At 45.6% G+C, this 15,266-nt stretch overlaps 1 protein-coding gene across 1 annotated transcript in view; it reads left to right on the top strand.

The window, feature by feature from the left end:
• MSRA (methionine sulfoxide reductase A) overlaps nucleotides 1-14,959 on the top strand; it is a 227,513-nt gene extending 212,554 nt beyond the window's left edge. The window contains exon 6 of the mRNA XM_085057156.1: nucleotides 14,154-14,959. Coding sequence (XP_084913282.1) covers nucleotides 14,154-14,318 — 165 coding nt within the window. The 3' untranslated portion in view covers nucleotides 14,319-14,959. The remainder of the gene's footprint in view (nucleotides 1-14,153) is intronic.
• The last annotated feature ends 307 nt before the right edge of the window (nucleotides 14,960-15,266 follow it).

The following is a 15,266-nucleotide window of genomic DNA, read 5'->3' as shown; positions in this document are numbered from 1 at the left end:
TGAGCCCATCGGTGGTGTCAGGCACGGTGGGAGAGGCCATGCTGACTTGTGAACTTGGATCTATCGCTTGGACGAGGATGGGAAATCCTTTCATGTGTTTTTCCTGCCCACTCCAAGTTCTCTGGGTGGTGAGACCCCCGTTGCTTCCCCTGGAGAAGGGACAGCCTGGCAGGGCTGGCAGCTGCTGGTGCTGTGAGCGCAGCGAGCGCCTGGACCGAGCATCCTCATTCCCTCCAAAATCCCTCCCAGGACCCCCAGCAGAGATGGACAGGAGGAGGCAGCCAAAGGGAAACAGTTGTTCTGCAAAGGAAGGATTGGGGGGAGTTGCTAAAGCTGGGATTCCTTGGAGCAACACGTCCTGGGGCAGCTGCTGTGCCAGGAGAGGCACCGAGCCACAAGCAGCTCCTCCAAATGCTCCGTTGGCTGCAAGGAAAAAAAAAAGGGAGAAAGACAGGGTAGAGACCCCAGTGGAGGTGGGGAGGTGTTTTTGGGGGGTCCCATCATTTCTCTCAGTCACTGTAACAGTGATAAATGAACAATTTGGAGGTTTCATAATGCTCTTAATTAGGACAAACTTTAAAAAGGACCACTTGGCATCCTCGGTGGTGGGAGCCATGTGCTACCTGCAGCAGGCCAAGTCCAAAATGAAACTGATTTTTCTCTCTTACCTACATTCTGCATTCAGGCAGCTGCTCCTAACAGGTGCTTGCTCTCTTCCTAGCAGATGGTGACAAAAAAATGGGTTTGTTGGCAGGTTCTGCCACGGAGCAGCCTTCTTATCACACATACTGATGTGTATACAAACACACACGTGTTATCAGGTGTTGAGTTTCAAAAGGAGTTCTCCTTCTGAGAGAAGGTCACTCACGTGGGGGGTTTGGCCAGGATGGTCTGTGCTTGTCTCTTTTGTTCCCTGGGTCTAAAGGCATTTGGGGACTTTGCTGCCACATCAAAACCCCACAAATATTGGGCGCTTGGTTCAGATTTTCTGCTGTGTCTGAAGGTGTTTTAGGAGGAACGTGTGGTGTTAGGCTGTGTTCCTTCATATTTATCGTACATCTTTAATAGCTTAAATAGCAATTAAGTCCAAATCAGGCAGATTTTAGGTGGGGAACACCCTCATGTTTTTCTCCTGGCTTTTGCTCATGGTAAAGTCAGAAAAATGCAGGTAACAAATCATATAATGGGTTGGAAGAGATGTTAAAGATCATCTCATTTCAAGGATCTCCCTCTTTAAATAAAACAACCAGTTAAAAACGTGCAGTGGAATAGAAACACAGCAATGCCTTTAAACAAAGAAATCCAAGTGCAGGGCTTTATCCTGGGAAATACACCCAGAGCTCTGAGTGCTGAGGTGTTTGAAGCTGCAGGGAAAGGACCCGAGGAGGATTTGTGCTGAATCCATCACCCAAAGAGAGGCAGCTGTCAAACAAATCCTTTTGCTTCCTGACTCTGCTTCCACCTCCCAGATTCTGCCTGGTGAGGGCTGTGAATTCGACAAAATGGTACAAAGCAATGCCAGGTTTGGGGAGCTGGGGAACTTTTCCTCCTCCTATCCCTCGTGCAGGGAGCACCAGGCAGAGCCATCCTCGCCCTGCTTTGCTGTTCATTTCAAAGGAGCAGCCTGAGCCAAGAGAACCAGATGAGGGTGACATCTGGCCATGGAGCCTCTGCCAAGTCACTGCTGTTCCGTAGCTGGCAGGAAGATGATGTGCTGCAAATGCCAGGTTCTCTCTGAAATGTAAAGTGCATTCCCTGCATTTTCTTTGCTTCCTATCCAGCCTCAATCAGCTCGGTATTTTGTTTTACTAATGGCCAAATTCAAATCTCCTTTCCAGGCGCAGGAATCCATTCCAGTGGTGGTGGGTGGTTTATGCAGCGAGTGGAATTTGACCCTCAAGTCCAAAATGATCTTGTATTTTCTAAGCTTGCTGACAAATTAACTTGTTGACTGGGAGTCTCATTCAAATACCAGCCCCTGTGGGGTGTGTTTGTGCTGAGGGCTGCTAATCATAGATATCAGAATTGTTTGGATCTAAACTCTTCCAGGAGGGAGCAGGCAGAGCTTGGGGCAGGTGGGAAAGCTAAAGGAGCTCTGGAAGTTTTCTTCACTGATACTGTTCTGGAAGCCTAAGCTGTTCCTCTTTAATGAAAAAAATCACTAGAGCTGCTGAAAAAAGCTTGTGAAAGAAATCTGCTGCTCATAAAGGGTAGGGAGAGTTAAAAGAAAGCTTGTGGGGTTGGAACTAGATGAGCTTCAAGGTGCCTTCCAACCCAAACCATTCTGTGATTGTGTGACTGGAGGTCCCCTGTGCACATTTACTCCCTGTTGTGTCCAAAAAGGATCTGAAGCTGTAGGATTTGCCCTGTTTCCTTATGAAAAATTTTTATTTTCACCCTGGGCGCTGAACTCTCAGCATTTTTGGCAGCTGTGAGACAATGCTGGGTTGGCAGCTGATGTTCCATCCAAGTGCAGCTTTTCCTTCTCCTCTGGTAAAACAGTTGTGCTGCACCAATTTTCACAATTGTAGGAGAAAGGTGATTGTATTAAATCCTCACTGACAACTGAGAGAGCTGAGAGTGTCCAGCCTGGAGAAGAGAAGGTTCCAGGGAGACCTCAGAGCCACTTCTAGTGCCTAAAGGGGCTCCAGGAGAGCTGGAGAGGGACTTGGGACAAGGGATGGAGGGACAGGACAAGGGGAAATCATAACGATTTTATTTTTAATTTCATCAAAAGTCACCATCTATCTACATCGTAGGAATAGGTGAAAATATTTTGAGTCAAAATCAAGTTTTATCAGATTTGTCAAGTAAGGAGGTATCTTTGCACTGAAAGGTATGAACAGATTCCATTACTAACTTGAACCCAGTAATCTGATCAGAGGGATGGAGCACCTCTCCTGTGAGGAAAGGCAGGGAAAACTAGGATTGTTCAGCCTTGAGGAAGGCTGGAAGAAATATGGAGAGAGACTTTGTACAAAGGCCTGGAGGGACAGGACAAGGGGGAATGGCTTCCCACTGTGAGAGGACAGGGATAGATGGGATTTTGGGGAGGAATTCTTCCCTGTGAGGGTGGTGAGGCTCTGGCACAGGTTGCCCAGAGAAGCTGTGGCTGCCCCTGGATCCCTGGAAGTGTCCCAGGCCAGGCTGGACAGGGCTTGGAGCAACCTGGGATAGTGGAAGGTGTCCCTGCCCATGGCATGGGGTGGAACTGGATGAGTTTAAAGGTCCCTTCCAACCCAAACCATCCCATGATTCCATGATCCTATGGATCACATTCAATGCAATGTAACTTCTCAAGAGGAAATATCATTGTGAATATCTGACTGAATCTGGGTATCTTTAGATCCTGTCCTTATCAATTACCCTATGCACCCCCCTGGAAAACAATCAGTTAACTCATGAAACTATCAAGACAGCATTCTTTATTGTCTGCCAGAAAAGAAATTGCTTGATATTATCCCAGTTCTTGAGAGGAAAACTTATTTTCCCCGGAAAGATAAGGAACAGCTAATTCAGGTTTTGCAGAGCACGTGCGCCGTTATCGTTAGGAAGGAGCTTAACCAACCTGAAAGCAAACGCTAAATGATCCAGATCTTGGTCTTATTAAGCTTGTGTGTGTTTTTTTCCTACCACTTAAAAGCCCGAGGATCTGGGTAAATGAGATTTTCTGGAAGGCAAAGCTTTCAAGTTTACCTCCTTCCCTTTTTTTAAAGCACGGAGGCGATGGCTCTGTTTACATGGAGCTCCGGCGGAGCGAGTGCATCCCTGCTGCAGTGTTTCATGGAACATCCTTTGTTTATTCACACTGTGCCACTTTTAAACTTCAGATGTAAACAACAAAGACTTCTTTGTATTTCACACTATCTCGTACTCACTACCTTCTGAAGTCCAAAGCCAAAACACTGCGGAATTTTACCCTCCTCACACTTTCTCCTGCTTGTTGGATGTTTTCTTCCAGCCTTTTCTATTTATAGTGGCTGGAAAACTACTTATCTTCTGATTAAAATGTGCTCTGTTCATTTTCTCTTGACTTTTCGGTCCTTGGAATGGGCTAAAATTTTATTGCCTGGTAGCCATTTGAAATATAATTTTAGTAGTAATTATGCATATATTCGATAACAGAAACAATTTGTCATCCTGAAGGATCCAAATTGCTTTGAAGTATTCGTCCTGTTCCTGATCCGCTACATGGATTAAAAATCCAGCAAATATTCCACTGAAATCAGCTGCACAGAAAGGTCAGAAAGACCCAGGCTGGAAATGCAGCAGCTGCCTGACATCACACATTGATGTGCAGAAGAATTTGGGTTCCATTTCAAACCAGAGTGGGATTTTCAGTTGGAAATTTCACAGAGCTGCAGCTGTGCTGATCCTGGAGATCCAGAACTGGGATGTTTCCCATTTTATACCCCTGGGGGAAGGACCTTGATTTTCTGTTCCATTTGATGTGCAGTGTTTTGGTGTTTGCATCAGTCTCATGCTGGATCCCTCTCCTCTCCATTGGATGACATTTGGAGAAGGCAGCCAAGGCTCTTTGCTTCCCTTTTTCCCATTCTGTGCTTATCTCCATGGGGGGGAAAAAAGGACAATATCCAGAAACTCAGAAAAACATGGTGTTGATTTTTAACAATTTTTAACCAAGGAGGAGGCAGCTGGGAAGGTCAGGCTCTGCTTCCAGGGAGCAAGGGACAGGATGCAAGGGAATGGCCTCAAAATGCTCCAGAGAAAGTTTAGATCGGATATTGGGAGCAATTTCTTCACCAAAAGGGTTGTCCAGCCCTGGCACAGCAGCCCAAGGCAGTGGTGAAGTCCCCAACCCTGAAAGGCTTTGTGGATGTGGCACTTGGTGACATGGCTCAGTGCTGCGGAATGGTTGGACTTGATGATCTTTGAGGGCTTTTCTAGCCCAAATGATGCTGTGATTTTATGATTCTATGTTGCTGGAACATTCAATGTGTAACATAAATAATTCTGCTGTAAATTGTTGGGAATGTCAGACCCACGTTGGATCCCTCTGAGATATTCCCTCATTTAAGAAACCACCAACACAGACTGAAAATAAAGGTGACAGCAGCAATTTTAGCAGGTGAGGCTCGTGTTGAGTGTTCAAGGTGAGTTGTTCACCTCTCCAGAGAGTGAACAGCGCAATACAAACCATCTCCCAGCTTTTTTGGGGGGATGAAATGGTTTAGCATTACCAACTAATAGTCATGGGAGGCTGAAGAGGAAACCACAGTATGTTATTAGAGGCAGAATAAGTGGCAGGGATGACAGGCTGCCCAACAATTTCCAGTGCAAGGATATTTCAGCTGTTCCAATATAGCAATTTTTATGATTTTAGCAGTAGATATTTGTGCATGGTCTCTTGTCTGGAACATTTTCCCTCCAATCACAACAAAAGTAATTTCTGGATTTTTCAGGGTGAGTTGAGGTAGAGATAAATTGGTTCTCTGGAAAACTCCAATGTTTTCCTGAGAAACTGCCATGCTTATATGTCATGGAAGAAATACTTGATATAAATCCAGTGAGAAAAATAAAATTATGGCAATGTAACAGCAGAGCTGACCTGAGCTCTCTGGGTTTGATATGGGAAATGAACATTTTTACTTTACCCTGAATAAAAAATAATTGCAGAGCCTTCCATTTATTGCCAAGGGCTCACACCTAAGGGAGCACCACGGCCTGCTCTGCACTTGGAACAAAACATGGTTCAGAGATAACTGAGCTAACGGAGGTGGGAAAGTCTTGTCAACACAGTATTTACACTTGGAAGGTTTTATTCTGTCCACAGGCAGCTGGAGCTGCTTGATCTTAGAGTATTTTTGGACCTGAGTTGGCTTCACAGAATCATCCAGGGCCAAACCATGTGGAGGCACCACTTGTGGTCTTCAGCAGCATGGAAGGCTCTGTTCTGAGCTTCCCTGCTCCATATGTGGGTCATTTCCCCCATCCCAGCTTGCTTTTGGCTCCGTTATTTCAGGAATATGAGAGTCATGGATGAGTGATTAGTGGAGGAGACTCTGCTGTCTCCAACTGCCGAGGAGGTTTGAGCTTTAGATCAACTGGGAGTCAGGATGGGGCAGTCTTTTCTTAGGCATCATCAATTATCCATGCAGGATGTGCAGTAAGAGGCTGTTTGGCTGCGTTAAAATTGGCCAGACAAACAGAATTTCCATCTCTCTCAATGGCTCCTTCAACACCTAATTAGCTCCCAGATGCTGCTGGAGGAAGATGTCTTTTATCTTTGCTAATGTTATCTCCCTCTACCTCCTAAATGCCCGCCCGTGCCATTCCCCACTTTCATCTCTCTTCCCTCAGGAGAAAACAGGATGGGTGTTCAGGAAGCTCCACGCTGAAGGTCAAGCTTGTAAAGACTCTGGGTCAAGCTGATCCTGTTAAACCAGGCAGTATCTGGAGCAAAAAAAAAGCTTTGAATCCAGAATTAGATGGATATGATGGAGAGCGGGATACGACTTCCTTCCTGTGCACGTTCACAGGATCAGCATCCAACAGGAAAAAATAGAATTGCAGGTTTTATTTCGCTGTCAGTTCCATTTAATATGATTTAGGACAAAGCCAAAGCTCCTCTTTTCCCATTGTGGGAGAAGGTACCACGAAGTCTGGTTGGATAAATGCGTTGCTTCAGCTGGCAGAGCTCATTGTTGTGGGCAACACTCAGGTTTTACACTCAGAGGTAAAACAGGAGGAAATATCAGCCTAACAGCACTCCTGGTCCTCCCTAGACCCTCTGAGCACAACCACTTGGGGCTGTGTTAATGCCAGGCTCTCATCCAACTGTGATTTACCTTGGCAGGGCTGATGGATATCCAAGCCCAGCAATTTCTTCTCCTCTGGCAGGGAGGAGTGACCAAACAACCTGCTCCGAGCTAAGTGCTGAAGAGGGAAGCATTCAGAGAGAGCAGATCTTCAAAGGGAAGGGGCACATTCCCTATGCACACCAGGCTCTCCCAAAGGCTCCTGGAGCTGTGTCTCCAGCCAGGATCAGTTTACTCCATTCCAGTGATGTGTTCCATTGTGTGGGAATTTTTTCAATTGGCAAAAGCTCTGACAAAGTCCGCGTTGCACTTTTATGGGTGAGGATCAGGATTCTTCAGTTTAGACTTTGTACCATCTTCTTTTTCTGTCCTATTTCCTTCTTATCTGTGCTGCACTGGAAGGATACATTCCTAGGGAAAATGCCAGCAGGTTCCTGCAGCAGCACTTCTCCTCTTTGGCCAGGGAATGAGTAGTCTCTATAAGAGTATCTTGGGCTGCACCCAAAGCTGTGTGACCAGCAGGCTAAGGGAGCTGATTTCACTCTGGTCAACCCCATGTGAAGCTCTGTGTCCAACTCTGGGGCCCTCAGCATGAGAGAGGTGTGGAGCTGCTGGAGAGAGTCTAGAGGACGCCATGGAGATGCTCCAAAGGCTGGAGCTCCTCTGCTCCAGAGCCAGGCTGGGGGAACTGAGGGTGTTCACCTGGGGAAGAGAAGGATCAGAGAGAGCTCAGAGCTCCTGCCAGTGCCTAAAGGAGCTCCAGGAGAGATGGAGAGGGACCTGGGACAGGGGATAGAGGGACAGGACACAGGGAATGGCTTCTCACTGGCAGAGGGCAGGGAGAGATGGGATATTGGGAAGGAATTCCTGGCTGTGAGGGTGGTGAGCCCCTCACACAGGTTGTCCAGAGAAGCTGTGGCTGCCCTGGAAGTGTCCAAGGCCAGGTTGGACATGGCTTGGAACAACCTGAGATATTGGAAAGTATCCCTGCCCATGGCAGGGGGTGGAACTGGCTGAGTTTTAAGGTCCCTTCCAACCCAAACTGTTCCATGACTCGATGACATTTTTCTTCAGGTTTAGTCCCACAGCAGCTTCTTTTCTCTCCCAGTGTAGAGTCCGTGAGTTTCACCATTCCTGCTCTTAGATCCATGTGCCCATTCTGTGAAAGATGAGGCATTCACACCCCCATGATTCCGTCATTCCCAGTTTTGATCTTGCCCAATTTACCAGAGGCGCTCAGCAAAGAGAGTTCTGAGAGCAGACAGCTTCCCGCAAGGATATTAATAATCCTCAGGAATTACACAGCACTCCAAACCCTGTGTGAGCATTAGCTAATTATGCAGCACTCCACAGCCCTGTGAAAAGCGTTTGCTAATCAATCCCAGCACCACCTATCAAATATATCAATACCATGGAAATCCACTGGGCAGAGGTAGCTGGAAGCAGGGAAATGCGGATATCTGGTCCATGTGGTACCTGGGGTTGGCCTTCAGCACTTGCTGCTCCCACATTTCCCTTGGCAGGGTCCTTCTTCCTGTCAGAAACACGTGATTTCCAAAAGCAGGTCACCTACAGGCTGGGAAGGCAGATTCTACCAGATAATCAGGATTTCAGCCCATTCTGGGGCTTGTGGAGGTAGCTGGCATCAATTAATTTGGAAAAGCCAACATCAGTAAGTGACATGGAGGAGACTGGACCCAGGCATGACAAACTGAGGGGCTGCAGCCAAGTGAAAGCAGCACAAAGGAAACAATTTAAAATAATATATCACTGATGACACAGCAGAGTGGGCTGAACTGCCAGGAAGGAGAGGGAAGGGAAGGAGAAAATAAATGAAGGAGAAAATAAAACATCGTTAATTGCTCATTCCTCTGGACCAAAGTTTATTCCTCTGGATGAAGTGAGCCTGTAGGGCTGAATTTCTGCTCCCAAACCTGCCAGCAACTAATCCACAAACCTGGCAAAGTCAGTTAAGTTGTTTTCCAGTTAAAAACATCACAGGAATCAAGTGTCTAGGATATCCACATCCCCCTATCCTAGAGAGTTCATGGAACAAATTCCTGCAGGTCTTCTCCTGCAACAGTGCAGCTCCTCTAATTCTTTAGAACTTTCAGAAAAAGATCTGGAATTCAAGATTGCTGCTGCTGCTGCTGGTGTGAAATTTTGAGTAGCCAATACAAGGAAGAGAAATCCCAACAGATTTGATTTGGTGAGATTATTGTTAGTTTGACATCAGGGATGGGTGATGGTAAAAAGCTGTCACCCATCTCAGGATGCTCTGTGGTGTTTCAAGCATCAGTGATTTTTGAGGAGATTTTAGAATTGCAGCAGCTTCATGCAACTCACTGGGACACGAGACAAAGTGGAGGGATGTTGGTATAAGCTGGTTTATAAAGTGTCTATTGAATCAAACACAGGATGATGCCGTTTTTATTAAAAGCCACAAAATGCTTGAAGCCAATTAATACTCTGCTGCTTTACTAATGCCTCTGCTCAGAAAAATTAAACGGCTTCATTTAGCAAAACCAATTTTAAACCCTTTTTGTCAAGTTGGTAATGACTTTAGCATGAGGAGACTCATGCATTGCACACAAAATACAGATTTTTTTGAAGAGAGCGGGTGAGTAACAAGGTGCCAGGTGTGGAATAAGAGGAAAGTTGCTCTTCTGAGTGAAGGACTGGTTATAAATAGGAAATAAAAGGTACAAATAACTGTGCAGTTTCTGCAGTGAAGGGAGATTAACCTGTCTTGGGAAGCTGAGCAGTTCAATATCCTCACAAAAGGGATGAAAAAATGGGAGACAGACGATGGTGACGCACCAAAATCCACCGAGGGTTCGGAGTTATTCCAGGTGAGCCAAAGCCGACACGGCTACAAAAAAGTTGCAGAAGAATCCGACAACACCGAATCTGTGGGCACAGAAAATCGCTGCTGAAATTCCATGTCAATAAAAGTCAAGTGCAGACACAATGAGAGGGTTTAAATTAGCCCGGGAAAGAGGTTCTGGCGTCATTGCAGATGGTGCTTTGCAAACATCTGCTCCGTGCTCAGCAGAGGTCAGGAAGGCAAGTGGAATGCAAAGAATTGCTGGGAAGGAGACGGGGAATGAAGGAGGAAATGTAAGTACAGGGCTGAATGAATCTGTGGGGCTCTTGAGCACAGTGGAATTCCAGTCACTGCGGTGACTGCAGCGGGGAGGGAGAGCTGGGAGAGAGGCAGGGAAGGGTGAGAAGGCTGCCCTGGGTGAGGGATGGGGAGTGAAAAGCTGTGGGTCTGGCTGAAGATGTGGATGGGCAGCATTAAGGAGTAAAATCCAGACTGCTATGGAGAGAGGAAATAAGGAATTGTATTAGGAGGATGGTCAGAGGGATGGAGCAGCTCTGCTGTGAGGAAAGGCTGGGAGGATTGGGATTGTTCAGCCTGGGGAAGAGAAGCTTTGGGGTGACCTCTGGGCCTTCCAGGGCTTGAAGGAACCAACAAGAAAGTTGGAGAGAAGCTATTTACAAGGGCCTGGAGTGGCAGGACAAGGGGCAATGGCTTCAAACTGAAAGAAAGTAGGTTTGGATTGGATGTTAGGAAGAAATTTTTCCCTGTGAGGGTGGTGAGGCACTGGCACAGGTTGCCCAGAGAAGCTGTGGCTGCCCCTGGATCCCTGGAAGTGTCCAAGGCCAGGCTGGAAAGAGTTTGGAGCAACCTGGGATAGTGGAAGGTGTCCCTGCCCATGGCAGGGGTTTGGCATGGGATGATTTTTAATGTCCCTTCCAACCCAAACCATTTGTGATTCTGTGATTCAGTGTTTTGTGGCAGAGGATGTGATGACAGCTCTGGTCATCCACAGCTAGGCAGAAGTTTAAAGCAAACAAGAGGAAATAAACTTTCTCAGTCTGTAATTAATTAGGAAAACCATCACACACATCTTTTACATGCTGAAAGTACAGTTTGGCTGGAAAACTTGTAGTGCTGAGGTTCCCAGTGCTGGCTTGGACACATCCATGATCCTGGAGGTCTTTTGTAACCTTAATAATTCTGTGATTCCTCAGTCCTGCTCGAGCCTCTCTCCCAGTGTCCCTAGCTGTGTCCTCTTTGCAGCTGGGTGAGATTTGGGTTCTGGTTTGGTTCAGCCCCTGGTGGAACCTGACAGGATTTTTGGGCTGGATTACAATCAGTTGAAGGATCTCTTGTGATCCTATAGTGACTTGGCAGTGCTGGGTTAACAATTGGAGTCGAGGATCTCACAGGGCTTTGATGTCTCCCGTGACACAACCCACAGAATACCTTGGAAGGAATAAATTCTCTTTGAATTGCAGTGAAATATTTGAGGGAAAAATGATCCAACAGCTCCTTAAAACTGTCCTGCACTGAGTAAAAGATCCCAAGTGTTACTTGCAGCAGGGTATGGATGAGAGGTCCCGTTGGATGGCTCAGGAATTTTGAGACAGCAAGGACTAAAAATTCGTCTAGAACAGGATTATGATTGAATTATATCAGCCTCAGTGGCAGGAAATCAATCCAGAGTGGGCTGATTTACACCTGCCAGAGCCAGCACATCCTCAACTTCATTCCAGTGATGTTTTTATCTTCCCATCAACACTGTCAGTGCGAGGAAAATATTTTCCCCTTTAAAATCCAAACATCCAAGGTAGGATTTGGCAGAGTGTCAGAGCCTGGGGTTCCCACTGCTCCTGACAACAGGACCAAAGTGCAATATCAGGAGTCATCTTGGGTTCTGCTTTATTCGGGTTTTAACGGACTGTGAGCGATCTGGGAAGGGATAAATGATGTTTATGCCCTCTTGTGGTGCCTCGTCGAACCGAGTGGATTTCCTCACTGGCAAAATGAGGCCAACGATGGAAAAGTCCCAGGTTAAAAATCTGTAACAAACACTGTTTTGCACAGTGGAAAAATCTCTCCACCTCCAGCAGCATCCTCACGACTCAGGGAAGGGGGAGAGGCCAATTCTGCCTGCATTTGCTGCAGCAGGTAAAATTGCAGATAGCAGAATTTGTGCCATTCTTCTGCAGTGAAGAGAATTCTAAAGTGTTTTTTTGCTGGGCTGGGAAGGTTAGAAAGTGAAATAGTGCTTTGTAAAAGCAGTTGTGAGGATACCTCTTTGTGTTTGATACAAACCTTCCCATCTTTTATCTTCTTCACTCACACGTCTGATGGATGAAGGATTTGATTCCCTTGGGACAAAGTCTGTCCCAAAGAAGGAAAAAGCTGTTTGGTGATTTTACACTGGGAAATAAGGCCAGATTCCTGGGAATTTGGGTTTGGGATCCTGCAGTTTTCAAAACCAAGGAATTAATGAGTCAACATCTTTCTTGTTGTGCTGAGAATTTCGATGCAGGGTTGGGAACTCAGGGCTCTCCAGACAGGTCAGTCATGGATTTTGTGTCCAGCTTATTAGTTCATTCCTGACCAAAGGCTGAACACAGCAGAATGTGTCCTCCAGACAGTGAAATTATGGGAATAAATCAGACTAATGCTCTCCAAAGCCCAGCACATGCTGCCAGGCTGTGGTCAGGGCTTGGCTGCGCTGGGGCAGGATCTGGGAAAACCTTGGTGTGGGAAATGTGAAGGCTTTTTGTCCCAAATAATCATCTCTTTTTAAGACCATTATTTCCCTTACATGTCATCCTTCTCTCTCCCCAGCCTCTGAGTCTGCAGGAGATGTAAAGAGGAAGGGAATTGTTTCCTTTTCACATCCATGATGAGTAAATCCACAATACTGGATTTAAATAAAAATTTTTAACTGGGCTAGGCTTAGAAGAGACTCTCTAACAGGATGGAAAATATTGGAATGAGGATCTCCAGCTCCAAAAATTTTCCATAACCAATGTTTTTTTGGGATCAAGGCTACTGTCATTTATTCTATCCTGATGAAAGAAGATGGACTTGATGACTTAAAGCAGATTCACAGTTTTGTAATTCTATGTGATGATTTCCCTTTATCTGGTTTATTTATTTATTAGGATGATGAGGTAACACCTGTTTTTCTGGGAATCCTAAATGCTGACCCTTCCATCAATTCTATCTACATCCAGTATTTACAAACACCCTTTGCAACAGGAGTCTGACATTAATTAAAGGGCTTATTAGGTTTTTAGCATGGACTTCAGAGCACAATTTATGTCCCCACTGAGAAGAGAATTGGCTCCAAAATGTTGGTGTTTACCATTTTCCTTAGAAAAGGACAATGCAGTGGGGAAAATGTCACAGCAATTCATCTTAAAAAGAAATTCCCTCTGTCAGAAACCTCTCAGGAGTTTCAAATTCAGTTAGGGGGATATCAGAAAGCAATTAAAGTCTAATTTAAAATCCCCACCCACATCCTGTCTTCTCTTCCTGCCAAGTGATTATTGCTCCTGATCCATGTATTGGCAAATCTTTCCAAAATGAGCCATAATTTGCCTTAAAACTTAAAACTTTCTGGTCAAGATGGAACTTTCCTCTTTGAAGAATGAGCTTGCAGTGGAAACTCATTTTCTGTGGGGGAAAAAACAAAAAGCCCAAATGCTCTGATTTCCCAAGGACATCCTTAGGGTTGAAATCTCACCCAGAAATCCTTCTTGGACAATATTGGGGGTAGATTTTGAAGCTGAGATACCTTCCAGGGGAGCTTCCTGGACACTGCAGCTTCCCAGGGTGGATCCAAATCTGTTTCCCTTTTGTTTTCCACTTTCATTGCTGGCTGATGCCTGACGGTTTTTTTGTTCTTTCTTTCTATACATTTTTATACCCTTTTCCCTTTCCTTCACAAACACTCCTTAGCCCTACACGTTTATAACTCTTGTAGTCTGATATTTAGCTTAGTTTGGGGATTCTCTGGGGGGGGAAGATGAAACATTTATAATTATCTCAAAACTAGAGGCTTCAACCTTGGACAGAGCCTCCTCTCTGGAATATGTTTTTGTAAACTAGGCTGTATCTCACTTGCTAGGGGTAATTAGAATAGGGAGACAATTACTTCATTTGTTAAGTTTCTTATTGGGGTAGATATGCTAATTTGTGAGGTCCATAAAATGGTATGATGTACACGGTGGGTTCTGCTCGGTGTGTTCCACCTTTGACGAGTTGAGCACCTAGGATCCTATTAAACCAAGGTAATACCCTTTTTTCCCCTATACTGCTGTGTCTGCCTCTTATTTTTACCAGCTTTTAAGGCATGGTGATGCCTTGAAAGCATCCTGCCTGGGTTAATAAAGAGAATAAGCACACAGCCATGGCAAATTAAACCAACGAGCCATTAAAAGGGAACGGTTCCCTCCCTTTCCCTGCCCACAATGTCTCCTAGCAAAACACCACGAGAGGAATCCTAACATCATCCACGTGCCAGCAAACCACTAATGGTTTTCCCTGGTCTTTCCTGGCAGGTGCTGACGGAGAAAGGCTTTGGCCCCATCACGACGGAAATCCGGGAGGCTCCTGAGTTTTATTACGCTGAGGAATATCACCAGCAGTACCTCAGCAAGAATCCTGGTGGATACTGTGGCTTGGGTGGGACTGGAGTGTCCTGCCCCATTGGCGTTGGGAAATAGCCTCCTGTGCTGCCTCCACCACCTCCATTTCAGCATAGGGAGCTTGAAAAATGACCAGGAACCTCGGTGGATGTTCCAGCATGCCCACTGCATGTGTGGAAAAAGATCTGGGAATCTGATGGGGGCAGTTTCCATAATTGGAACAGTTTCTCATTCACTGATATTAAATCCAAAGCAGAGGCAGGAATTGCTGCCATCACAGTTTCTTGCTCTGCGCAGCTCCTGGGGTTTCCTTGTCATTGGAGAGGTGGAAAGAGATTCAAACTTCCAAAAGTTTGGCTCCAAATGCTGTTAAAAGGGGCAACGAGGAGGTGGTTGCACCTGTAGCTGCTTTGCATTTCCAATGCCTCTGGACTTGTTGATTTTCTTGGGTTAATTGATTTCCTGGTGTTAGCAGAGCTTAGACTTCTGGAGATGTGGTTGGGCTCTCAACCTGTCAGAGCCTTGGAATTTGGTGTCTCTGGGAATGACAAATTGATCAGATCAGTGATTCTCCCACCACAGCTCCGCTTTCACAGCATTTAGTGCCACCTGTAGTGCCTATTTTCTGAAATTATTTTAGCCAGAAAAAGTCAAAATTGCAATGTGATGCTTCTTTTTTTGACAGCTTCAAGAAGTGAATAAACACAAAAAGCAATCGGTTTTGTTTCCTGCTCTGCAATAAATTACAGAACAAGAAAAGAACAATTTTCTCTGTGATGTGTTCCAAGTAGATATCTGGGTAGATCTAAAAAAAAATTATCAAATATTATAAAATGCTGCAGTTTGCTAATTAAACACCAGGGCTTTTAAATCTGTATCATCAGGCATGACAGTACAGAGGAGGAGAATTATCCCTATGATTAATTATTTGTACTTTAATAACTTGGGGAGCCCCCACCAAGGGCAGACTCATGGTGAATGTAACTCGGGGCAGTCTCCAGTGAATGTGCAGTCAAAGGAGCAGGA

Source organism: Lichenostomus cassidix, chromosome 3, assembly GCF_008360975.1.
Source record: "Lichenostomus cassidix isolate B80296 chromosome 3, HeHo_3.0, whole genome shotgun sequence".
In the NCBI taxonomy this organism is placed as follows: Eukaryota; Metazoa; Chordata; class Aves; order Passeriformes; family Meliphagidae; genus Lichenostomus; species Lichenostomus cassidix.
This window is presented reverse-complemented; position numbering and strand designations above follow the sequence as displayed.